The sequence below is a fragment of the Pomacea canaliculata genome, linkage group LG1, assembly GCF_003073045.1.
Source record: "Pomacea canaliculata isolate SZHN2017 linkage group LG1, ASM307304v1, whole genome shotgun sequence".
In the NCBI taxonomy this organism is placed as follows: Eukaryota; Metazoa; Mollusca; class Gastropoda; order Architaenioglossa; family Ampullariidae; genus Pomacea; species Pomacea canaliculata.
Genome location: NC_037590.1, coordinates 1,410,135 through 1,434,951, shown reverse-complemented (window position 1 = coordinate 1,434,951; position 24,817 = coordinate 1,410,135). Strand labels below are relative to the sequence as shown.

The window sequence follows — 24,817 nt, the reverse complement described above, 5'->3', positions numbered from 1 at the left end:
TAAACTATAATGTGGTGGTTTTTTTTTTGTTTTTTTGTTTAGAACTAACTAAAAGTGCCCAGTTAATCATAGTCTGTGGAAATTTGTCAGCAATGATCAATGCATCATGAAAAGTGGCAAACTCTGCTCTTGAGCAACCCATCCACCTTTCCTGTATCTATCCATGACCATTATTTTCAATAAAAGCCATGCAGTCACGGCTAATTTGTAAACACATTTCCAATACCATTTCAGTGCCACTTCACAAGGTGCTGATAGTAATGGCTTAACACTGAAGACAGTTTGAAATCATCTAAATACTATCATCACTAAATATCACATATCACAATGAGGTGTACCACTACTTTTTGATCAAAATTTTACAAAGGAACAGGTCAGAGTGCAAGGCAAAGGATATTCACTTAAGTCATTTATAAGAAAACAAAATCATGGTAATCCAGTTTTGTGTGAAATAAGCTCACCTTAAACAGTGGCCACACTATGCCATATTGTTACCCCAAGACACCTGAATGCTGTAACAAATCACCTTGATCTAAACACTAGAAAGCAATGTATTGAGCAAAATAAATCTTTTAGATATTGGTGTTGAACGTCTTAAAAATTAACATGTGTCTTTGATGAAGGGAAATATACATATCAGCAGTGATATGACCATAGTTTTTCAATTCATCATATGGTAACACCTGACATTTTTAACAGATATGTTTATTCCAACACCTACTCATCTTTTTGAAACTACAAAAGCATTTTGATCACTAACATAGATGTTAGTAAGTGTGCACTTGGTATTTTATATTGCTGACTGCTAGTCAGTGCTTGGTCACACGGTCATTCTAACAAATTAGAATAAAACTATTTCAAAAGTGAAAAATAACTGCCATTCTCTTTCCATAACCACAACTAATTCATCGCACTGCAATCTAAAGCAAACATAGCATCTTTCGCTGAAAGCTGTTATTAAAAGTAAATAGCATCCCTTTGGACTAAAACCATAGAGTTAAAACAAAAGCAGGCTCGTCAAAATGGAAAAGGCACCTGCATCAATTTCAGAAAAACACATTTACCGAAAGAATAGCCAGATATGCACATTTGCATTCAGGAACAATCATGAACAAAAAATTCTCCACGTACACCTGTTCTGACAAATCATAACTTGGATAAACAGCATCAAGTTTAGAAAACTAGCAAGATATTTTAAACATTCAAACATACAGAGATGGTAATAATACAATTCTTCAATTGCACATTGCATTGTAACTATTACACTTACTGAAATAGACTCGTTCACATGTGCACACCACTCTCCAAAGAACCTAGTAATGCTAACTTTGATATGTCAACAGTACTCAACCTGTCATGGTACTAACATAACACAAACCAATTTTCTGTGATAGAAGAGCTCTGTGCAGATAAAAATCTTTGAACCTGTATCATATTATAAGTTTTGTAACAGATTATAATCAAAAGACACTAGAAGCTGTTTCCATCAAGATTGTCATGAGTGTATTGTGGAACTGTCGAGAGGGAAGCATAAGGTCAAAACAGATATCATAGTGATCGCAGTTGGGCAACACTTGGAGCGACACATTTGTTCCAATGCGAGACAAAGCAGTCGCCATCTTTTCACTAGATTTGATTGGCACCACACGGTCAGCTGTTCCATGGACTAGCACCATGCACGGCAAACTGCACAATTTGAAAATCTTCATAGTTATTTCATAAAAATATGCCTGCTACAAGGTAGAAGTGAGGAGTGAAAAAAAGCCTACCAGATGAGAACAAGACTAAGTGCAAAACCGCCAATTTATTATCAAAGCTGATACAATTAGTCACATGCCTAGAAACTAAACGACAGATCAGACCTGATTGGCGCTGTGAGGCTCATCAACATAGTGGTTGGGGAGAAACGTTCAAAATGGTCATGACCATACATAGCTGGAGTCATGCTAGATATATCTTCAATGCCCCGGAAGGATTCATGACTGTAGTGATCTCCAATATGGTATACTCCTGCTAGTCCTGGACACAAGATGGTGCTTCTTGGAGTTATTCTTGCCACATTATCTACACAATGTTTAAAGGCTATACCATTTTATTCTGATTCTGAAAGGCAAATTTCTATTATTTTTAAAGTAGCATGCCTGTTCTTAAAACAGATGCAACAGTAATCAGGCTGAGCGAAGACATAAAGCTACTCATGAGTCTCTAGCTCTAAAGGCACATCCCTTGACAACTTCATAAACTTCCTGCTCTCCTACTCCAATGTTCCAAGTAGATTTCAAAAATGTTTTTCTACTGATACTTGCTTTCTTTACCAAGACAGAAATATGCACTTGTAGACTAATATAAATGACTGATTCCAAACTTCAGCAAAAAACAAAAATAAAAGGCATTCTAAGACACAACTGTACATCATCCAAGACAAACACTAGCCTGCATCATAGGCTTTTTGAATCATGGAACACGATTTCCTAAAGAAGCATTACCAACAAATAAAGACACCTTTCAACTCACCTACAAAGGCTTTGATGCAGCCACATAGGTCACTCAATGTAGCATGTCGCTCAATGTCCTTTGGTCGTACGGTGATGATGGAATCGTTGTCATCATCTTCTTCATCACAACTCTCATTCTCTCCTGTGGCAGTGCTTACCTCTTGGCTTATTATCTTTGAGATTTCTACCACATCCCCTGGCCCTCCAGACCTCCTTACCTTTACCTGGATTTCTTGGACAAGCTCTGTGAGACCTTTTCCAGGCTCGTATGTTTCCATGCCAGATGCTTCTAAACCAGAGATGATAAAAGATGGTTCCATTCTCTCAGGTACACCACTATTTGTGGTGACATCAAATACATCAACTGCTGAAGTGTCTAGTCCTTCACTACATACTAAGGCTTCCTGTCCTGCAGCACTAGCTGAAGCTTCAAGTTCATGGGTTAGTGAGCTGGACAGTGCACCACTGGTGCCCATGATCAAAGCAACAGATTCACTGTTCCCATTTTCACTCACCACAGCAAAGGATTCTGAAGATTCAGAACTATCCTCATGGTTTCCAACGATAGGTGCAGCAGATGTGTAGTGCCCTTCATGGAAGCACAAAGATGGTAACAGGTCTGGAGACAGGACACTACTGTTCTGTGTGCGTTCCTCGTGGAGCAACTCCAGTATTGCCAAAGCACCCAGGTGGGCCCCAGCAGAGTGACCAACAATCATCAATTTCTCCTAATTTAAAAAAGTCCATAAATACACCTTTTGTACCTCTAGTCTATGTATGGGTACTTTTCTGCTTCTATAAATGTGCTCGCTTGCATGCTTTTTAATCTGACAGCTTATTGCCCAATGAATCCGTAATCAGCAAAAGACATTTTCTAAATTCACTGTACTGTGTTGGGTTTATTAATCCAACCTTTAGAAGTTCAGGTTATATGAATATAAAAATGATATATTCTACTTCTTTTAAATAGATATATCTGTAATAGAAAAAAGAAGACAGGAGGAAAGAGAAAAACCGTGATGAGTAAAAATCAATCCATGCACTCTTTTCTTCATTCAAGCAAGTGTATTTGAAAAATGTGAGCTCTTTCATAAAGCATATTGCTTTGTTCCACCAACCCTATAATTTCTACACCATGTCAACATTCAGGCATATTTGCTTCTCTGCTTTGACTTCATAAGTTAACTACTGACAGGGCCCATGATAAAAGTATATTCATCCGCAAACATGTTATTGCTTGTATTTGAGTGCTTAATATGCTCAAGTTAAATTTTTAACAAATAACATCATGAAATTCAAATCTGTGCATATCAACCTGACAACAATGACTTAAAAAATAATTTTAATTAAAAAATCTTTCTTTCAAAGTGCCACCAAAAATGTAAAAGTTCACCTTTTGTCCACCATAGCTATGTATATTGTCGTAGATCCACTGAACACAGTCTACAATGTCTTGTATCATGTCATCAACACAGCCCTGCAAGTAAATGCACAAACTAAAATATAAACTATGCATAAAATAAAATAAGAACTATCAATTTAAAAAATTGACTTTGATTAACGAAGTACTTTGTGACATTTCAGTGAGTATACAGACACAGCTTCTACAACTTGTTGGCTGATTCTGCAAGTCTCTTGTTAACATACAAGTCTATATATAATTAACACACAACTACAATTTTCTGGAAACAAAAGAATTAATGATTTTCTTTACATTTCATGCAGAAAGGAAACATTTTATGAACTAAAAACTAAACTCCCTGCTGATATCTTAAAGTAAAAAAAGAAAAGAAAATCGTAGGTTTATGTTTATGCACATGCACACATCCAAACCTGCACAAGATGTGCTAAAATATGTGTGCACGTACGCACACACACACACACACACACGAGTATATAGCCCCTCCATGCTACTCCTTACCTGTTTCCCCACTCCAACTTTTCTGACAAATGCTAAATCAATTATTTTGCAGGCGCTCATACCTGAGGATACAAGGAATAGTTTGGACAACATATAAGTGAGTCCAGTCGATTGGCCAGTTGATAACACAAAGCTCCATACATGCTCTTGTCCCCAGATGACCAAGCTCCTCCAAAAAGGAAGACCACCACTGGTTTTAGCACTGCTTTCTTCTGCAGCACAACTGTGTGCCTAGGTTCAGGCAAGTGCAAATCAAGAGAACAGTTGTTCCGTCCATAAGCAATGTTCTGCAAGCAGTCACAAGACTGCAAATATTATTGCTATTTAAATAACCAATAATAATAATTTAAAAAATAAAATTTATAAAGCACTTGACCCCACTATCAAAAGCTAACTCAAAACACTTGACTAATATAAAAAAATAGAATAATAATAATGGTCTCAAAACAATGGGTTCTTTGTATTCATGATTGGTGAATTCAGGTTGAGAAGAAGGTGAATGCCATCAGCACAGATACAGTTACTACAGCGTAGTACCCCTACACAATATTCATTTTTAGTCTTTGCTCCTTCTCTGACAGTCTTTTGACTTGCAGCTGGGATTGTAGTAGTATGAATGGTAATAGCAGTGGGAGTGATGGTTGCAGCAACAACATATAGTTGTCCATTTCTGGCACATGCACAACTGTCTCAGAAGTTGCATCAACACAATGGCAGCAAAAAGGCTGGAGGCAAAATTGTAGACAAGACTACAGGTACTTTAGTTTAGTCCTTGCTACTCCTTGAGGAGCATAGGGTCACAACACCACCTTGCCAGCAGACCTGGTTTTGGGCAGCCCCCTTCAGTTGGGCCCTAGTGGTTAACATGTCCTTTGCCTTGCTATATACTGTTCTTTTCCAAGTCTGCTTTGGTCACCCAACTGTCCTCTTCCCGTGAGGATTCCAGTCAAGTGCCTGCCTGGTAAAGGCATCAGCTGGTTGTGTCAGGGTGTGTCCTATCCAGCCCCATTTGTGCTTTTTGATCTCTTGGCTAGTGACATTCTGGTTGGTTCTTTTCCACAGGATGCTGTTGGAGATCTTTTCAGACCATCTTATTCCCAGAATATGGTGTAGGGATCGGTTGGTAAAGGTCTGGAGCTTGTTGTTGATGGTGTTTGTCACTCTCCAGGTTTTGTAGGAATGCCTTGACATAGGTGTTGAAGATGGGGGTCTTACTGCGGAAGGATAATGCTCGGGGGTTCTAGATGGGGTGTAGGCTGTTGAAAGCAGCATGTCTGGCCTTGTTGATGCGACATTTAATGTTATCATCCGCTCCACCATCCTTGTTGACAATGCTCCCCAAAAACACAAAGCGGTCTGTTTCCAGGATGTTCTCTCCTTAAAGGTGGATTGGGACTTACTGCTTGTTGTTGATTCTCATCACTTCTTTCTTCTTTCTCTTGATCTTTAAGCCAGTCTTCTCTGCTAACTTGCTTAGTTTGGTTTAAAAGTGTTTCTGCAGATGAGATAGGAGACTAATGTCATCTGCAAAGTCCAGGTCCTCTAAATGTTTGGTGAAGGTCCACTTGATACCGTGATACCGGTGTTGTCTTGGGTTGTCTTGCGCATAATCCACTCTATGACCATCAGGAAGACTGATGGTGATAATATTCAACTCTATCTTATCCCAGTCTTCATTACAAAAAGTATATCGAGTTTGCTGCTGTAACACCCGGTTTGCACCATACTGAGTATACAGAAATAGCTGTCTAAAAAGCATACTCAGCATGCGACAAAAGTTGTCCTGACGTTCCTGTAGTCTGTCCACCGCATACTCAGTATAGTGGCCAGAAGGGTAGGGTTAGGGTTAGTAATATTATGTATATAATATTATAATGGGTTAGGGTTAGTAATATTATATATATAATATTATAATAATATGTAGTCTGTCACCACATACTCAGTATTCAATGCTCTACACTAACAAGGGATTTAACTCTGGCCACTATACTGAGTATGCGGTGACAGACTACAGGAACGTCAGGACAGCTTTTGTCGCATGCTGAGTTTGCCTTTTAGACAGCTATTTCTGTATACTCGGTATGGTGCGAACCGGCTGGCAGTGAAAAACTTGATAGAACTAGTCATTCTCTGAGGACCCACACACTATTGCCCAAGACATGCGTAAGTGGCAAGCCTTGTCAGCTGCTACATCTATCCATGTGATTCTCCCCAAGCAAGCAGTCAAGGGATGACAGACCAAGTTATTTGCATCAGTTAAAATTAGGCCAGGAATGCATCCATTTCCTCTTACTTTATAAAAATAATGTAATTCATGGAAATTCTTAAAAAGAATATCATCAGTCTGATCAAAATCTTCCTCACATTCTTTGGGGTCTAGTGAGGATATTGGAAAGACAATGCATCATTGTTTTTCTTGAAGTAATATGGGACTGAAGAGATATGCTCTGTTGTGATAATTTAAACTTTTTTATATTGTGCAGCCATAAGCAAATATTTGCAATTTTTTTCTGCTGTAAAACTTCTTTCTTATCTAGATCTGCATTAACAATCTAGACTAGCCTAAAGGTATTGTTGAAAATTTTATGGTTTTCTGCCAGTCATAAAGTCTCTTTAGACCTATTTCTTCTTACCTTGATCAATATTGCTGGATCTGCATTTATATAATAATATCTCCAACGTAGGTAAAGAGGGGAATACCGCAAATACAGGACCATCTTTTGCAGAAGAACAAGACTAAAGGCATACACACGACGAGGATGCAATGAGCGTGCTGCAGCTTGACGCAGTGGCTGATGGCTGTACATCAGATGCGAAAGAATTGTGATGGCATATGGCACAACCACTGCTGATGACATTGCCACAAGGATCAAATGGGATACAGTGCGCAACATGGCTTGGTCTGCAACAGCATCAAAACCTGCAAGTAGCTGTTCATACATTACAAAGTTTTTTGCAGTTCTCTTTATTAAATGTAGTACCCAAGTTTTTACAACTTTATAAAAACATAGTGAATCGTCTCATTTGCGGAAGATGCAAGTTACATAATTAAGTAGTGACGTGTGAATGTGAGTCAAAAGAACGATCAAAGACCATTAAGTCCCAAGGTTGAATAGGTTAGTCAGAGCTTCTGCTTACGCAAAAAATTGCGTACAGTACGCATTAAAAGTTCGGAGGACCCCTTCCATTTTCGTCAATGGGGTCCCATTCAAATTTGGGCGAAGAACAGGGACCCCTTAAAAATCTGAAGAAGGGGTCCCTGGGACCCCAAAGAATTTAGCCTTAGCAGAAGCCCTGCCGGTTAGCTAACATTCTGAACAGCATCTTATGTATAAATGAATAGTTTTGGAGAGAACATTTGACACATACATGAGTGTTAAGACTGCTAAGAGCAATTAACAAGCACCGGGTACACCACGTTCTTTTTCAACAATTATAAACACATATTATAATTAAGTACATATGCTTACCACTTTACGCTTATTTGTGCTTCCCACGGTAATCTAAAGAAAAACTGTCTTCTGTTAAGCGCATGAGGTTACACCAAAATCAACGATAAATATAGGTGAACTATTTTAACTAGCAAGTGTCTAGTCATTTTGTGCACACTTGATTACTCCAAACAATGGAAGATATCACACAGTTGGGGGATGTCGCTGATCTATCTTATTGAGTAGTACGATTGCATTATTGCACCAATTTCATCATCATAGAGCTAGGAGCAAGCGAAAGTCATCTCAGCGGCCATGACATTTGTACAAAATCACGACCGGAAAACGTCGGGCGACTTCAGCCGCTGCAGCTGCATCGTGTCTGTTGTACACTCTTCCCTTCCCATTTCGATCTCTAATACAAACACCTTGATATTAAACTGCTATAAAATATACTAAGTAATGAAAGGAACAGATGGTAAAAATGCACTAACTCAAGTACGTGTGACTACGATCGAAAGTTTACATCATCCGTGGTCATTAGACGATCACCACGCTCTTGTATTACACACGTCCGTGTTATCACCGTCTCTCCTCAGAAAAATCACGGAGTTGCACTCCGGACGTGTATAGGGGATGCAGATTCATGCTTGAACCGTGCACCTGCTCATCCACTGATCCCCTGCTATGTGCACCCGCTGGATACACATTTAACCTCTATTAACAGTAGCTGATCCATGATAATCTTTAAACGTCAATCGCTTTAACATGGGCGGTAGGGGACAGGAATCACAATTTAACGAGGAAAATATTTACTAGAAAAAACTTTGTAGGCTGAGCTACGACAAATATTTATATAAACTTTAAAATAAAATAAGAAGCTAACTTTTAAAGTTTGTGAGAAAGTATTATTTCATAAAATACTTGCCAAACAAACTAGTTTTTTTTATATATTAATTCTGACGAGGTCAATTTAAGAGAGATCCACCTCGATCGACAGTCTATGTAAAAGCACGTGAAACATGATTGTATGTGGATGCTACCCCATGCCAGCAACTTCTTAAATCTTATGGTATAGCTAAATTGACACATACAATTTCCTCTTCTGGTTAAAATGTTAAAATGCGGGGGCCCATGCATGGCTTTTAGCAACCAAATAAAATTATAGACAGAGAGGCCTGGAGCCCCTTGACCTCACCTGTGCTGACAGGAGGAAATGAATGATTATACAGTGGTTGATGAGGTTTTCCAGGTTCTAAATTAAGATGCTTTTTCAATAAATCACTTTAACTGTACATCAAACGTCAATCATGCTTCCAATTATATAATACGATAAGCAAAGCACACACAGGAGTACAAAACTATATTCGGACTATTATTTCCTTTTCCTGGCCATTAATTAAAGTCTAGCTGTCAATCTGAAAGGCTCGATCAGTGCTGGGCACAAGCTCTTGTAGTGGCATGTCACAATGATGAAAACACAAAAACAGATGAGTTGATACTACACACACACCCCTAGACTCAAGAAAATGATGTACACGCTGCCTTTTTTTTTTTTTTCCTATAAAGTTTGTATTTTTTTTTTAAAGGTGTAACTTAGTTCAGTGCAGGAATGCAAATCCTTTTATTTTTAAGATGTTTGGCCAGTTTGGGTACTTAGATGTCTCACCCTAGATCGATGGGTTTCAGTGGTTAACAGACAAATTGCCTAGCAGAAGCTGACAACTCATTGGCACGTGGATTTAACAAACCTTAAGTTTCTGCATAGGTTTCTGAAGTTTGGTCATCTATATAGCCTGTCAGCTTCAAATGGAAAAGGTGATACTGATAAGGGTGGGTTTTTTTTATTTTCAGAAAAAAATACATCCCACAGTTTTGAAAGGAGTGCGACTGCAAGGATGGAAACCTTTGTGGGAGCATTTCTAAGATTTTGAGAGGTAGTCTCTGAGAAAGCATGTCTTTACAGAGTCCCTTGTTTATTGTTTTCCCACGCCACGGGCATTGTGCTGGAGGTCTCTCTTACAAGATACCATGGGTGAGTAAATTGTATAAATCTTGTCTCACTTCTATGCATATATAAATGTATGCGTGCCTATAAGTGTTCATGAATATATATGATACTGAAGGACTAAAAGCCCTGTTCCACATTCATAAGTTAATGACTGCATTCAAGTCAACTTTTATTAAGCAGTTGCATATCAAACAAAGGAGAGTCATCCTGATAGATCTTTAATATCTCCAATTTCATTTCACCCCTGAAAAACATAAGCATCAAACAACAGATTCTTTCAAAAACTAAAACACAGCTTGTGCGGATCAAAACATCAAACCACCTTGTTATCAAAAACGTCACAAGAGGTCATTGTATAAAAATGTTTTATATGCAAAACACCAATTTATGAAGAGCACCAGCTGATGAACACAACTGCAAATACTTAAACATTTCAAGCACAATTCTCTGTTGACAAGCCAAGAACCAACCAGATTTTAGACAAACCTAACATCTTATACTAGCCAGTGGTGTGGGAATATGAGGGCAAGGGGGCAGCTGGGCCCTTAAAAAAGATGCTTAGGAGACAAGAATGTGAACGCTGTCAGCATGGAGTATGCCCCACCCCCACCCCAAAGCCAACCATCGTCCTATGCCACTGCTAGCTAAATTAATGTCATCACAATGAAGAAATTTATACTCAGATAAAATTATCTGGAATGTTTACATATGATAAACATTTTCATAAGAAAACAGATATATAATATTACACAAAAGGACAAAATATTGTGCGGAAAATATCACAGCGGAAAACATTCAGAAGACATTGTATCTTCTTGCCCAGATCATATTAAGCATATTACTAAAATAAGCAGGGCCGGCGCTAGGCTGTGTTGCGCCCTAGGCGAAAGAAAAATTCTGCGCCCCCCCCCCACCTCACAAAAAGTGAACCATGTTATATCATTTGTTTTGCAATTTATTTAGTCCTATTCATGAAATTGATGCTTAAAACCTCACTTTCCTTGTTTTTTGTTGTGCAAAACGAGTTATCAGTTTCTTCAGATTGAGTGCATTTGCCAAGTCATGCTCAATAGATATGGTGGTCAGCCCAGTCAGTCTCTCTTGCAACATTGTTGATCTCGTATAGTTTTTAATTAATTTTAATTTTGAGAAACTCCGTTCTGCACTGGCAACAGAAATTGGAAGGGTCAATAAATTTCTGAGAGACACTACAACATTCGGCACAATATCAAATAGCTTATGTTGGATTATGAATGTTCTTCTTTAGGGTTCATTTTAGGCTTGGGAAGTCTTCTAGCCACAGCCTGTAATTCAGAACAGAGTTCCTCCGCGTCAATGTCTTTGCTGTCTATGTGCATTAGTGCCTTTGCCAAGACCTGGCAAGATAGTAGAATGTCCTTCCTTGGTTTTTCAGAAATGCTTTGGATATCATAAAGAAATCCAAATAATGCACTGTGCTCCTGAATCTGTTTAAATCTGTCTTCAATGGACGCAGTTCAAACAAGAAAGCCAGGCTGAAATATCACCAGTAATGATTGCGGCGGTCTGTCTCAGAACTCAACGCGACTGTGATGTGCTAAAGACCACCAGACTGTCACGGACCCGTTGGTGCAATGAAAAGTTTTGCAAAAAGTTACACCACCGCTATCGCAACCCGTTGCATCCACACAATCAAAATAAGCACTATAAGAAATAAGGAAATGAAATTAATGTAAAGAAAGACATAAATCGTGTTAATAAAATATATACAGCTATGTCACAGAGTATAAAATTCATGCGAACTTATCTTTACAAACTCCCATGAAGTGGCTGTAGGACAGGAGCACTGTTCAGTCTGGCAGGCTAAAAGCAGTTCACAACCTTTACTGACTCAGCTGTGGAAGGATGATAGCTCCAAGCACCCGAACAGACGATTACAAAGTCAATTCAAACAGCAGCACGAGATGTCTACAGCCGCTCAGAAAAGGTTTTCACATCGTCCAGTGGGTTTTAAGTTCAAAGTTACAACTACCTCTTCCCCAGTCTCTGGCTGTCCAGCCCTGGTAATGTGATCTGACTTTCTTTAAAGTGGTAGAGATTTATCTCTACCCTTCTCCACCACCCCACTTAGGTCCTTTCAATCTTTCTCTCATCTCTTTCTTCTCTCACGGACAAATATCAAGTAACATCACACCACCTTCTTTGTCCAGTCTTCTAGTCTGATCCGACTGGTCATTAACTGTGACAGATTTATCGCTACCTGTGGGCCTGTCCACCTATAGCACCTCCATCGGCAAGTGCTTTCAATGGTTCTCTTCTTTCTCACCTCACAGACAAACTAACAAGTAAAAGCGAACTGACTACATGTTTGCTGCTTAAAAATAGTAGAAAAGTGATTTTCTACAAGAACTCATTACGACCAGAGGCGTTAGAACCCAGAAGTGTCAAAGAATGGCTTACTAAAATTAAATCTTTTTCGAGAATTTGCTGCAGATTTGATTAATAACTTATAAGTAAGAACTACTTTTTGTCAAGAAAAAGTACGTCTGTTTTTCAATTGCAGGCGTGCATCATACACACATGGATGCTTGCATGCCTCCCAAATCAGACCTACACTTATGAGTAGCGGGATTTCAAACACTCTGTAAAAGGTTTTATGGAGTGCACACTGATGGAGACAAGAAATGTGTACCTTGCTCTGGTCTTAATTTGCTGTGTGGTCTAAAACTCAAGCTATCACAGCTTCCAGCCTCTAGACCACCCTGATAGCAGCTACTTTGTTCCCATCCAAAGTCACACCTCACAGGTGGGCGGGGAGCAAGGTCTGTCAAGAGAGAGTCTTCTGGACGCTAACAATGCAAAGTTGTAAATCATTGTGTCAGGGCAGCTCCCCAAACAAAGTCCAGTGATCAACACTGCGTGGTGTCCAGCATAGGGTTAGGTGAAAACAAGAGAAGTATATAGACTGTAGGTCTTAGTACGCATTATCTCTTAATAACCAATTTCAAATATTCTGTCAATGGAGCATAACAACAAGCTAGCCATTCAAACTGTAGACAAACAGATGCACTCTTAGATAATTAAAATAAACATTACAAATTGACAACTAAATTAAGCGTAATACACCAAACGAACAGAAATTTAATAATTAATAAGAAAGTTAAATATTCACGACCATGAGTCACAACAGTAAGTACAAGACTATAGGCCATCAGTGTCAGTAAATAGATATGCTATAAACTTCAAATGGCTCTACCTTGATGTTTGTCTGCTAAAGACTTTAATACTCTTATTAACTAAGAACGCGTTGGTGACATTAGCTAAGTTCCTTCGGGTTTAAAGTTGGTAAGTGTAAACAATATTGAGCATAAAACTGTTGTCATTACCACAGAGAAACTCGCGTAGCAAGCTCAAGTCAGTGTTGTTGTCCCTGATGTCAGCTGCAGTGTTTTCAATGCATAAGTGTGGAACCTCTTCCAAAGTAGGATAGAAGAAAGAAAGGTGAGCTTGGTATTAGTGGAATGCGGTCCACTCCATCTTAGGGGTCCGCACTGAGTCCCATCCACCAACCCGCCCCTCCGTTGTCTATTCTCCGCCCTCTTCTTCCCCGCTGGTTAGCTGGTCACTTCAAGTGGGCCCTGTAATAATGGGTTTTCCTGTACTACATCACTACATGAACTGAGAAACTCGGTGGTGAAGTCAACCTACAAGCAGAGGAAAAGGTGCCCTCCACCAACACCGCCCTTCCCCGCCCCTCTGCCACCCTCTTCTTCCCTGCCGGTTAGCTGTGGTCACTGCAGGTGCGCCCTGGGATAATGCGATAATGGGGTTTTCCTGTCATACATGTACTGAGAAACTAGCGTGGTGGTCAGTCGACAAGCAGAGGAAAAGTGTCCTGCTAATATCATTTTGTGAAAATGACATTTTTCCCTAAAATTATTCATTAAAAAAAAAAAAAAAAAAAGCAGGCCATTTTTTCCGCCCCCCTCGGTCGCTGCGCCCTAGGCGATTGCCTAGTTCGCCTAATAGGTAGAACCGGGCCTGAAAATAAGAATAGGATTAAAAGTCCATTATCAATGTCAAAAGAGAAGGAAAAAAAAAGATGCAGAATGATATACTTTCATAGCTAAATTGTGAAAGTAGTTAAAGTTGTACCTAGAATCGGAAGATGAGTATTAGCAGGTCAACAAAGAAAATGCTCTCTGCAATATTTTCACTTTCATTTTATATGTCATTATGTCATGTCTTCCATGGAAAAAACTATATTACAATTTGATCATAAAGTCAAAACAAACAGAGCACAAGAATTATTAATAAAATTCCCATGTATCCCTTTGTAAATCTGCCATTCTACTTGCACATTTGGGGAAAAACAATGAGTCTGTGGACAACTAATAGTCATGTACTCTCTCCTTTAAACATTCCCCTCTTTTATACATGCTGTGACTTTACTTAAATAAAAACACAAACGGTTTCACTGGATTTAAACATGTAACAGTTACAAACGTGTAACAATAAAGATTCAAGATCAGTCATATTACATCTTCCTCATGTACCAACATTTCAAAATTGAAAAGACTAACTTCATTGCAGAGGGTTTACAGTTTCCTGCTGTACAAATTGCATATAACTTGCTGTTATATCAACCTATAGGTTTTAAGGTAATCTCTGCTGGTGCCCAAATGTTACAGATCCTGGAATCTGGGCAAACGTGAAAAAGGTCCACTTTCTGTGGAAGGAAAACAAAATGGATTAAATTTAATATGTAATGCATATACATAATTCTTTATTTCAGTACCACAGAAATGCAAAAAGTGAAATGTTATTCTAGGTTACATATGGTTATAATGCATAAATACATCTTTATATGACCCCTAAAATCATTAAAAACAGATCTTTATATCAATAATATTGCTATGGCATACTAGTACACTTTATAGTATAGCATGAGCATTCAGCATTCACAGTGGGGACAATCCATGACAATGACAAAACACAGTGTTCTAGCAATCCATGACAAGGTCCAATAGCAGCATATGAAATAACAAAACAGTGCTCTTTTCAGAGTCTCCCACTAAGGTTGTGGTCCTTATCACAGGCTTTATTGTTTAAGATCATTTACCTTGCCTTTTACATAACATATCTCAGCCACTAAGACACAAATATGAAAAGTCAATTGTTGCTTTCCTCACCCAGGATGTGTTCTGTTGGGGTGATGGGACTTGTTCCCAATTTAATTTCAGCATTTTGGAACCAAGGATGAGGTTCCCATGACAGCCACTGTAATCATCAGCAATGTGTTAAATTTGAGTGACAGAAGAAGCAGGCCAATAATCCAACATCAGCTAGGTCTATGAGATGCTGGCATGAAGCATCAGTCATAAAATGTATTAAAAATGTAAAATGTATTAATGGTTTCTTGTTAAAGTTATGAGTTCAGACATTCATTGCATCATCTTAATGTACATGTGTCAGTATTGTTACTGTAAGAATACATCAATGTAACAAAGTACTTTTAATAAGTGAAAGAATGTATCTGCTGTTTGTAAATTGATTTCAAAATCTGTGTTGAGATATGCAACATAAATAACTTTTTCACTTACAACTGTATGTTTCTGCTCCACCTCATGCATTGACGTATGTTTACAGTAACATTACTGACCTATGTACATACTGATATAACATTACAGTAACATTACTGACCTAAGCACACACTGATGTATGCTTACAGTAAATTACAAACACATGTGCACACTGATGTGTATTTACAGTAACATTACTGACCTATGTAGACACTGATGCATTCTTACGGTAAAATTACTGACACATGTACATATGGAAGACAGAAAGATTATATGTTCTATTGGCTTAATCTGAACAAAAAATGTATGCACATAATTTTAATTTTGTATGTGTGCATGCATACACACACGAATAATCATACATGCTCATTAATACAAACTTGCACAAGCAGTCATATGAAGTTCCTAAGCTTCACACAGTTATAGAATCTTTGAGCAAACAGATTGCTCATCTCACCTCAGTGTTGCACTCTGGTAACACACCTGGAATGGGGCAAATGATTGTCTTCACATATTTGCCCATGTTAAGACCCACCTCCAAGCTGTACTCACACTGGGCAAAAAAAAAAATCAGCACGAAGAGCATGTCAGCAAGTAAACTTTAATGGTAACCTTTAAAATTACAAGCAATCTTAAGAACTAAGCCACTTTTTAAAAATGACTATTAATCTTAAGCAAAAAAAGTCTGTTGAATTTTGCTCTTCTAAACGCTACCAGTATTTCTCCACAATATTTTGTTCTCTTTACAGAAAAAAAATTGTGCCCTTGTAAACATTTTTAACATAAAATGAATCCTTTAAATGACCAGAGATCTGAATAGGTCCTGGCATAATTTTCTGAGAAAATATTTCAAACATGCATGTCTCTCACAATGGAACATATACAACAAAGATCAAACCAGATCAAGAAACAATCATTTCTTAAATCAAACAGGAGTATACATGTGAACACTGTATCTTCCAAGATTATCATAAAAGGAATTTATAGAAAAAGGTGGGATCTGAATAACTCTAGGACATGCGGGCATCAAAATGCACCTTGATAAACTTTCCATGGACGCTGGGCAAAATATTTTGTCCATGTTCAGTCTTCAGGGGTATCATGAGGTTGTCCACACCATGCCAATTTCTGAAACAAATTCAGATAAAACTTCCTACAAAACATGGTTTAAAAGTTTTTCAGGAAAAAATTATCTTCCATTTATGACAAGTATAATGAAAACTGTGTCACTGCATTTATTGATTCTTGGAAAAAGAAAATCAAGTTGTTAGACCCTCCTAGATGTTACACTTCATTCTTCTGTAGTTCAGGTGTTTGCTGAAATGCATAAAAGTTTATCATCTAATTATAAATTAAGTTATTTTTCTGCGTAAAAATGCACAGCTCCTAATGCCCACTTCTGAGTGATTTTAATGTGCTCTGTCCAATAAATACCTGACTGATTCAGATTACTCTTAAATACCTTGGCATGGTACTCAGATAAAAACAATTTCTACCCTTGTTAAAAAAAAAAAGGAATATTTCACTGTAAGAGCAAAAAAAAAAAAAAGTAAAGATTGAAAAACAGAGGGAAGAGTCAGAAATGAATGAGAATTAACTGAAGTGGGAAAATAAATGAAGAGCATGGAACTCAGCATTTAAGACCATTTAGCCCTCTTGTAACCTAAACTAGTGGACAGAGTGGATTGTAGGGACAAAATTAATCTACTTCAAAACATTGCATGCTCCTTGTGCCATCATCAGTGCAGATGTTAGTAAATCCAGGATAACCTTCTAAGATGATTTGACAAGTCCACGACTGAAAGTAACTTGGATGATTGTGAGATGCAAATGGAGATTTAGGACGAGTCCAAGGTGGAAGGGGGAAGGAATTGGTGTTTTACGCTGCGCCAGAAACTAAGGCTATATCACAGCATGGCAGCCAGGCCTATAAACAGATGCCACATGCAGAGAAAGAACAGCGTGACTGAGACAAGAGTTGAACCCAAGACAGGCAACCCTCGCTGTATTGGCGACAGGCGCTAACTGTTATGCCCTCAGACTGCCGTGGAAAAATCTAAGGAAAGATTGACTGAAAAAGATCTAGAGTCTAGAATATCAGGGTTAGTTTAGTTTATTCCTTGTTACTCCTCGTGGAGCATAGGACCGCAACAACACCTCACCAGTCAACCCAGTTTTGGGCAGCCCCCTTTAGTTGGGCCCATGGGGTTCCCACGTCCATTGCCTCTCCTTCTACTGTTCTTTTCCAGGTCTGCTTTGGTTTCCCAACTCTCCTCTTCCCCTGAAGGTTCCAGTCCAGTTCCTGCCTGGTAATGGTATCAGCTGGTTTGCGCAGGGTGTGTCCCATCCAGCCCCATTTGCGCTTTTTGATGTCTTGGCTAGTAGAATTCTGGTTGGTTCTTATCCAAAGGATGCTGTTGGAGATCTTTTCAGGCCATCTTATTCCCAGAATTTGGTGTAGGGATCGGTTGGTAAGGGTCTGGAGCTTGTTGATGACCGTGTTGTCACTCCAGGTTTCAGAACCAGACAGTAGGACTGCTTTTACATTGGTGTTGAGGATGGGGGTCTTACTGTGGAAGGATAATGCTCAGGAGTTCCAGATGGGGAGTAGGCTGTTGAAAGCATGCCTGGCCTTGTTGATGCGACTTTTGATGTCAGCATCCACTCCACCAGCCTTGTTGACAATGCTCCCCAGATTCACTAGCGGTCTGTTTAGATTCTAAACAAATGTTCTAAACTTTAGAACATCTGGGTGGTATATTGCCAAAACATGAAGGAGAAATAGATGGTAGTCTTTGTAGAAAGAAAGTGATATAAATTCACTAAAGTGTAATGAAAAATACAGGATTTCTGTCAAGATAATCAGCCACAACACACCAAAAGGTAGACCTAATTTTTAAACATTATAAATAGACGTTCCATAATGTCACATACCAGTCTAATATAACCAAAAGACATACCCAACATTATAGGCTCCTGATGGCATCATACCAGCAACTTCTCTTATGACTGTCACTTTCTTATCGGCCACACCTGGTACCTCCTTTATCTTGGATTTTGATGGGACTGTCAGTGTCAGAGTCTGAAGCAGCTGTTTACATACAAAGGAAAAGTCTTGAATTTTTACGTAACTATACTTGCATACCAGTGACATCCCTGATTCTTTTGAAGCCTCAGTTCAAAACCAAACATTTCCTTTAAAATGTCCCTTTTACAGCCTCCCAAAAAATGTCTGAGATCTACAGTTTGTATAGCTAGAACACTCCCTGTTTCCCTAAACCAAACCCCACTACTTTCCAAAAAAGAGAAGCTAATGTAGTCCAATTGGAAGTTAAGTGTTGGAGACCGAACTTATTTTGGGGATAGCTTATTTTGTGAGGGTAGAGCTCATCTCTTCTCCCCCCCAATGCCTTTGTTCTTAATGTTGTGTTTGAGAGAAACAAGTGCTTCAACCTAAAGGCATTGTAGGGGATGGGGAATATGGGGGAAGGGGATGAAAGGGGTGAAGAAGGCAATGAGTTAGGGTAAGTGTGGGAGGATGCTCACTGCTCTGTGAAGCTGCAGGGGTTAGTTACTGTTAATGGTGTCCCCTTCCATTTGTCATTCTTTGAGGCCTGCCAGGTCTGTAGCAGAGGTGTACTTTACTTATTGCTAGATCCCTTAAGTTGCATTGCTCCTAAATTTAAGACTATCCTTTTATTTGCTATACACAGTCCAGAGTGTAATTTTGTTCAGCTACTGTACCTTCATGTTAACAGTCTGTTGGTTTATGACTTTAAGAGTTGTATAAATACCATATCTGGACTATTACTTGCATAATTAACCTCATTTTTATATTTTATCTGAAAGCTTTTAGAGCATGAGGTTATGTTTTAGTTTTAGAAATAGCCTGATATGCCAAGTGTTGTAATTAACTGGAAGAGGGTGGGTTATTTTACCCTCTTTTCTTTAATATTTAATGTTTATTACTTATACATGAATCTATTGTTTTGTTCCCTCACTACCTTCCTTTCCCAAAAACCCATTCTTAGTCACCAGCTGGGTCAACTGGGGAAAGTATGCTGCACACACACACAGATAGTAAACTAGCTAGTGTGCCATGCACTAACCACTGATGTACCTTAATCCCATGTTGTCCCTACCTCTAACACAAACCCAATACCAAATCCTATCCACAATCAAGATCCTCTCCACAAAACCAACAACTGACCACTGAAAAAATGTGTCCTTGGTTTTATTGAATTGCTAAGTCAGTACACAAAAATTCTCTTCCTTCATTCAGCATCTCTTAGTTTCAGGTAGGATACATCACTGGTTTACAACCCATGAAGCTTGTACATATCTGAGGACTCTTTCATTTCTTGGTTTATTTCTATATACATGTACTACTTATTTATTCATGTTTTTATTTATCTTCTCACAAGTCTGCTTCTCCCACATTTATCTTTATTCTATTAGTATCTTGGAGCCACTTTGTTTTATACAAATTAATCAAAAAAGACTAGCAGGGGCAGTTTCTTTCTTCTAAATACTATGCAAGATCCCATTTCACCAAATCTCAATGACTGTTCTCAAGCTCTACCCCTATAAACATAATCCTGCACAGATTAAGGTCGATAAAAAAATGTCAAAATTGTACACACATACACCTAAATAACATCTGTTCCCAACTCTCCCATTGGTTGAAGTATTTACAATATAAATATATCCATGTATAATCCTGACATCTGTGTTGTTGTCCTCTTTCTGTGCATGTAGGCATGTATCTCAAGAACAAAAGTGTCATCCTTATTTAGGTAGAAAGTAACTGAGCTTTACCTAATTATTAAACAAAAAATTGCATTAGTCCTTGAAAAGTATTTCTTTCACAGAATGCACCAAAGCAATTAGAATGCTTCATGAAATTTCAAGATCAAGTATGATTTCCCTCAATAAATACTCATCTTCCAATGCACATAGCTGCTTGTCACTAAGGCCTTACCTTCATTGAGAAGCCATGTATCGCTGTCTGATTGCCATGAGTGAAAATCATACGAAGCCGCAAATTTTCTCCAGTTTTAAGAAAGTTCTTTATCAGTCTGTTAAAGAAAAGCCATCAAAGAGAAAAGAAAGAAAAGGAGTTTATGAAGATGTGTACAAACCATTTTAGTAAATCCATAATGCTATAAAGCTGGTTAGATGAAATATTCAGTACACAAGTAACATCTACTGAATGAAAATGTAATATCAGGTTCACTTTGATGGAAAAAATGTACAGAAAACAGGAGAAATTATTGCCAAAATATTTCAGAATAACAAGCAGTGTCTGCTTGTGATTCTGGAAAAGGCATTACAATAACTATATTAGTGAAAGCCGAGTAATTTCAGCATTAAAAAACTGCTGAAATTGTCTGACATTTTCTAATAAAATACGTTTACTTAAATTGAAATTGAAGATAACATTTGTGTAATTTGCATTAATACACTGGCAGACAGTAAAGAATACAAAAAAATTTAAGAAATTCTTTACTAATCAACCTGGCAAAGACCGCTTTGTTTAACAATATCTGCTATATGGAAAATCATTACTAATAACTGACAAAGATTGTATCTTACTTAAGTGTGACATGCATCTTCTGACCAAATAGTCTTCTTGATGGCACAAAAACAATTTCATGTGCTCTTGTCAAATGATTGTCTCGTAGATTCTCTGGTGTCACAGCAGTCACCACAATATCTTGTGAAACCTGAAATTGTGTTCTCTTCTAAAATGGTTCACCAGGTAAATGCACGTTTGTGGACAAACCTGAATTCAAATTCACACAATTTTGCACACACAGCATGTCTATACATGGTATATCTACGTACCATAGCATATCTACACACCTGAGTATGTGTGTGCTGGTAAGAGGATGCAGCCGCCACTATTCATCTTTGAAACACAAAAGTGTTTGCTAATACCATTTAATTAAGCAGAATTGTTCTGTAGACCTGAATTTGTGTAGATATTTTCAAACTCACCTTCATAGTCTCTGCACCTGCAATGTTAGCATGCAGCTGATACATCACACAGGCTGACCATGCAAAAGATGTTTCAATGCAGGTGGTCTTAAAAGTCCCTGGAAAGAAGGGAAATATATTAATAAGGATCCTGGCTAGTAAATAGTAAATCAAAAATGTCTACACATATAGTCCATTAGCAAAACAGTATTATTTAAATACAAAATAAGAATTCTCTTTAATAAAGACATTTTTCAGATGCTGGATTTTATAGGGTTGATTTATGAAACAGTGAATTTCAAATATGTTTTTTGCTAGGATCATTCTTGAATAGTGATATTGAAATGGTGAGCTTCCTTTTTTTTCATCAGTTTTACCATACATTATACAAGTTCCATGTTTCTCACAACCTGGAATCTGGTGTGGTAGCCGTAATCTGAATGGGAAGCAGTAACTGCCACAGGCAAAGGGCTCTAATGGAAAAAAAAAAAGGCAATAATTTTAATTGTAAATGGCAAGCACAAAGATAAACAGCTCTTGCTTTTGCTGTATTTAATGTCCAATATTCTGATATCAAATGCTGATGGACCTAACATAAATCAATGCTGAAAAATGACGATAAGGTAAGCTATGAGCGTTGGAATTGCAGTGGTCTTTATCAATAGTGATGGTGACTTGGCTGGTGGAAAGGGAACGAGTAGGGAGAATAATTGATAGTATAAAGAGAATCCGTTCCCACTCCTTGAACAGCTGTATAGCAGAAAGTCTGCTACTTGGGTTATAAGCCGTCAGTTCAATCCCCCTCCTTCAACTGCTATGTGCTTCCTGCTCAGTTAAATAGCATCTTATTTTAAAATCTCTTGATAAGAGAGTTTCAGTTTCAAGATGCACTGAGTCATATTCATTAGCACATTAACACCATTTACACACAGCTACAACAGCACAGTGCATTCATGTCTCTCATAACCTGCATGTGCAGGAAAAGCTGTTTCAAAATTATAATAAGGTACTAGTCTTACCTCGTGCATTAACATTCTAAATGTATCAGTTCAGCCTCAATGTTACCCACCATTTTGTGTGAAGAGATCAGTGTGACAGTAATCCACATACTCTTGTTTAGCCTGCACGTTCGTCCTCAGTCCATTCACTTGTAACTCACAACACACTAAAAGCCACAAATATTAGATGTCATAAGCGGTCAAATAAGTTGCTACCAACAAAAGAAGTAACCTCATTTATCCAAGGATAGGTTCATTATATGATAAACATTTGAAGTCTAAGTGACCACCCAAGCAAATAATACTCTCTGTGCTCAAAGGGCATGCTGTCCATCATCCAGCTGAGGGTAAGTAAATCCAGAGTGTTAAAGACAAAGGCATTAAGCCACACGTCACACTAATTAACCACAACACCAAGCAGCAACAACCAAATAGCATAAACATATTCACAGATTGAAGACTACCTCAGACATCAGACAGCTACCTTCATCTGTCTGGAGAAGACATTAGATTTAGCCTGTTGTGCATTGTCCAGAAATTATCTCCTAAAGGCACAACAGGCTTAAAATCTAATAGTTACCTACAGTAAACTGGAAGCTACACACTGAGTCATGCCTAGTAGTCTCCTGTGGGGATCTTAGAGCCAAAACCTACAGAGCTCTACGCTCCTTCAGGAACTGAGGGCACTGGCTGTTGCTATTGCTCCTCCACTTCAAGGCCTGTTTACAGATGCTCTGCAAGTGATTCAATCCAAGACCTGGTCTCCAAGTGTGACAAGGTGAACAAGAAATTTAGCAGTCTTTAAACTGGCCTCACCAACAAAGTAGCTATGAGCCCAAACGACAGGTATTCCATGAGGAATCTTTCATTCCTCTCACTATTAAAGGAACTGATCAAAACTAAGCAATGATTGATGACATTTGCACTCAGAAGATTGAACCTTCACTATCAATCTGAGTACATCCATCGAGCTGTTTTCCAGTTAAGAATAACTAAGATCCCATTAATATCTTTATTTTTCAAATTTTGTTTTTTACTCAAAAAAAACTCCCAAAACTTAACAGCTCAACTCTCCCAATCACAAAACTGTCCATTCCTTTAGACATCTGCATGTGCCAATGAAATATAACAATATGCAAATGATGCAAAGTTGACAATATAGAAATACAAAATTTCAAACATGAAATAATCAAAGATCTACCCTTTTTCCGGAACTTACTACATGCGCTTCATATTTTCAGGAGTTTGGAATATATATGGTATATAAAATTAATTCATTTAAGTATCTCAAAATCAATCTCATATTGTAGTATCACAGATCCGTTTCATACATTGTAGTATCTCAAATCTGTTTAATATTATATCTGGTTCACACATATCAAACACTGGCTAGCAGTTGTCTAGAAGTTGGAATACAGTGGCTAAACATTTCGATTCTGATCTGGTGCAACACACCTGATTCCTCTCCTTGGAAAGATACCTGCACGCCATGGCCTTCTGTTGGAGCATTAATGTCCAGGTACACAGCGCTGTTTTAACAAACGTTTACAGAACTATTTTTCCATCACTCATAGACATGCACTTTTAGCGGACTATAATTAAGCTGGAAGAATGGTTAAACAAAAAATAATTAAATACTAAAAATTGAAAATTTTGTACTCATTGTGTGCAACTGCCTGCCATTGCTACTGTGTAATCTCAGACGTAAGCATTATTTTACATTAAGTGTATTTCACCATGAGAAGGGAATTAAACACTCGCACACTCACACGTAAGTACGAGAGAAATCAGTCAACCCCATGGCATGCATTATAATTTATACTCACCCACAAACAAACTCTCCTGGAAGATACTCCCCTTTGTCCGACCGAATAAACAGCTGGTTCATGTTTCAAAACTTTAAAATTAATGTAAAAATCACTGAGTCGCCCTAAAAATAATCAACCAACACAAAACGCATAGTCCGATCGCCGCATGTTCTGCTCACACTAGAGCAGACGACTCTATCGAGTTAAAAGTTCATGCAGCACGATCAATATCTATCGAATATTTTGAAAAAAACAAATGACGAAGTTTTATACAATAAAATCTCCATTTCGCTGAAATCAAATAGTTAACTGATGTATAACAGTTTGTGAAATTATCTTCAGATACCAAGAATAAAGATACTAAAATAGGACAAATCGAAAGTAGCGCGAAATAAAAAAAAATGTCATGTTCATTCATTTATACATCTCTTGACGGCACCATGATGTATGTTCAAGTCATCAAACAAGTTACATAGCACGTTTCGAAAGGTAAATTGGTAGTATTAAATCGTCTTCCTCTCTCAGCATGCACTCCGAAAACAAGGAAGCATGGATATGGCAACATTTTTTAAGTTTGGGAACATTGCCTTCAGCGCATGACAGGAACTAGCTA

General features: G+C 38.1%; 2 protein-coding genes across 3 annotated transcripts; both read right to left on the bottom strand.

Annotated features, from left to right (window-relative positions):
• Nucleotides 1–17: 17 nt before the first annotated feature.
• On the bottom strand, nucleotides 18–8,587 carry LOC112577034. 2 transcript variants are annotated; one of them, XM_025259951.1, is made up of 7 exons: nucleotides 8,342–8,587; nucleotides 7,050–7,318; nucleotides 4,479–4,703; nucleotides 3,889–3,972; nucleotides 2,515–3,223; nucleotides 1,863–2,019; nucleotides 18–1,686 (listed from the first exon to the last, which is right to left on the bottom strand). In XM_025259951.1, exons 2-7 carry the CDS (start codon nucleotides 7,308–7,310, stop codon nucleotides 1,461–1,463), a joined length of 1,662 nt encoding a protein of 553 aa, XP_025115736.1. In that variant the 5' UTR covers nucleotides 7,311–7,318; nucleotides 8,342–8,587; the 3' UTR covers nucleotides 18–1,460. The 2 variants fall into 2 exon arrangements, with proteins under 2 accessions (XP_025115736.1, XP_025115730.1); XM_025259945.1 differs by lacking the exon at nucleotides 8,342–8,587 and adding an exon at nucleotides 7,887–8,196.
• A 5,359-nt stretch (nucleotides 8,588–13,946) lies between these two features.
• On the bottom strand, nucleotides 13,947–24,794 carry LOC112577059 (arrestin domain-containing protein A-like). Its single transcript, XM_025259974.1, has 12 exons — nucleotides 24,223–24,794; nucleotides 23,852–23,925; nucleotides 22,468–22,563; nucleotides 21,809–21,871; nucleotides 21,420–21,517; nucleotides 21,015–21,145; nucleotides 20,401–20,497; nucleotides 18,380–18,510; nucleotides 16,457–16,547; nucleotides 15,877–15,972; nucleotides 15,030–15,117; nucleotides 13,947–14,566 (listed from the first exon to the last, which is right to left on the bottom strand). Exons 1-12 carry the CDS (start codon nucleotides 24,282–24,284, stop codon nucleotides 14,523–14,525), a joined length of 1,071 nt encoding a protein of 356 aa, XP_025115759.1. The 5' UTR covers nucleotides 24,285–24,794; the 3' UTR covers nucleotides 13,947–14,522.
• Between the last annotated feature and the right edge of the window lie 23 nt (nucleotides 24,795–24,817).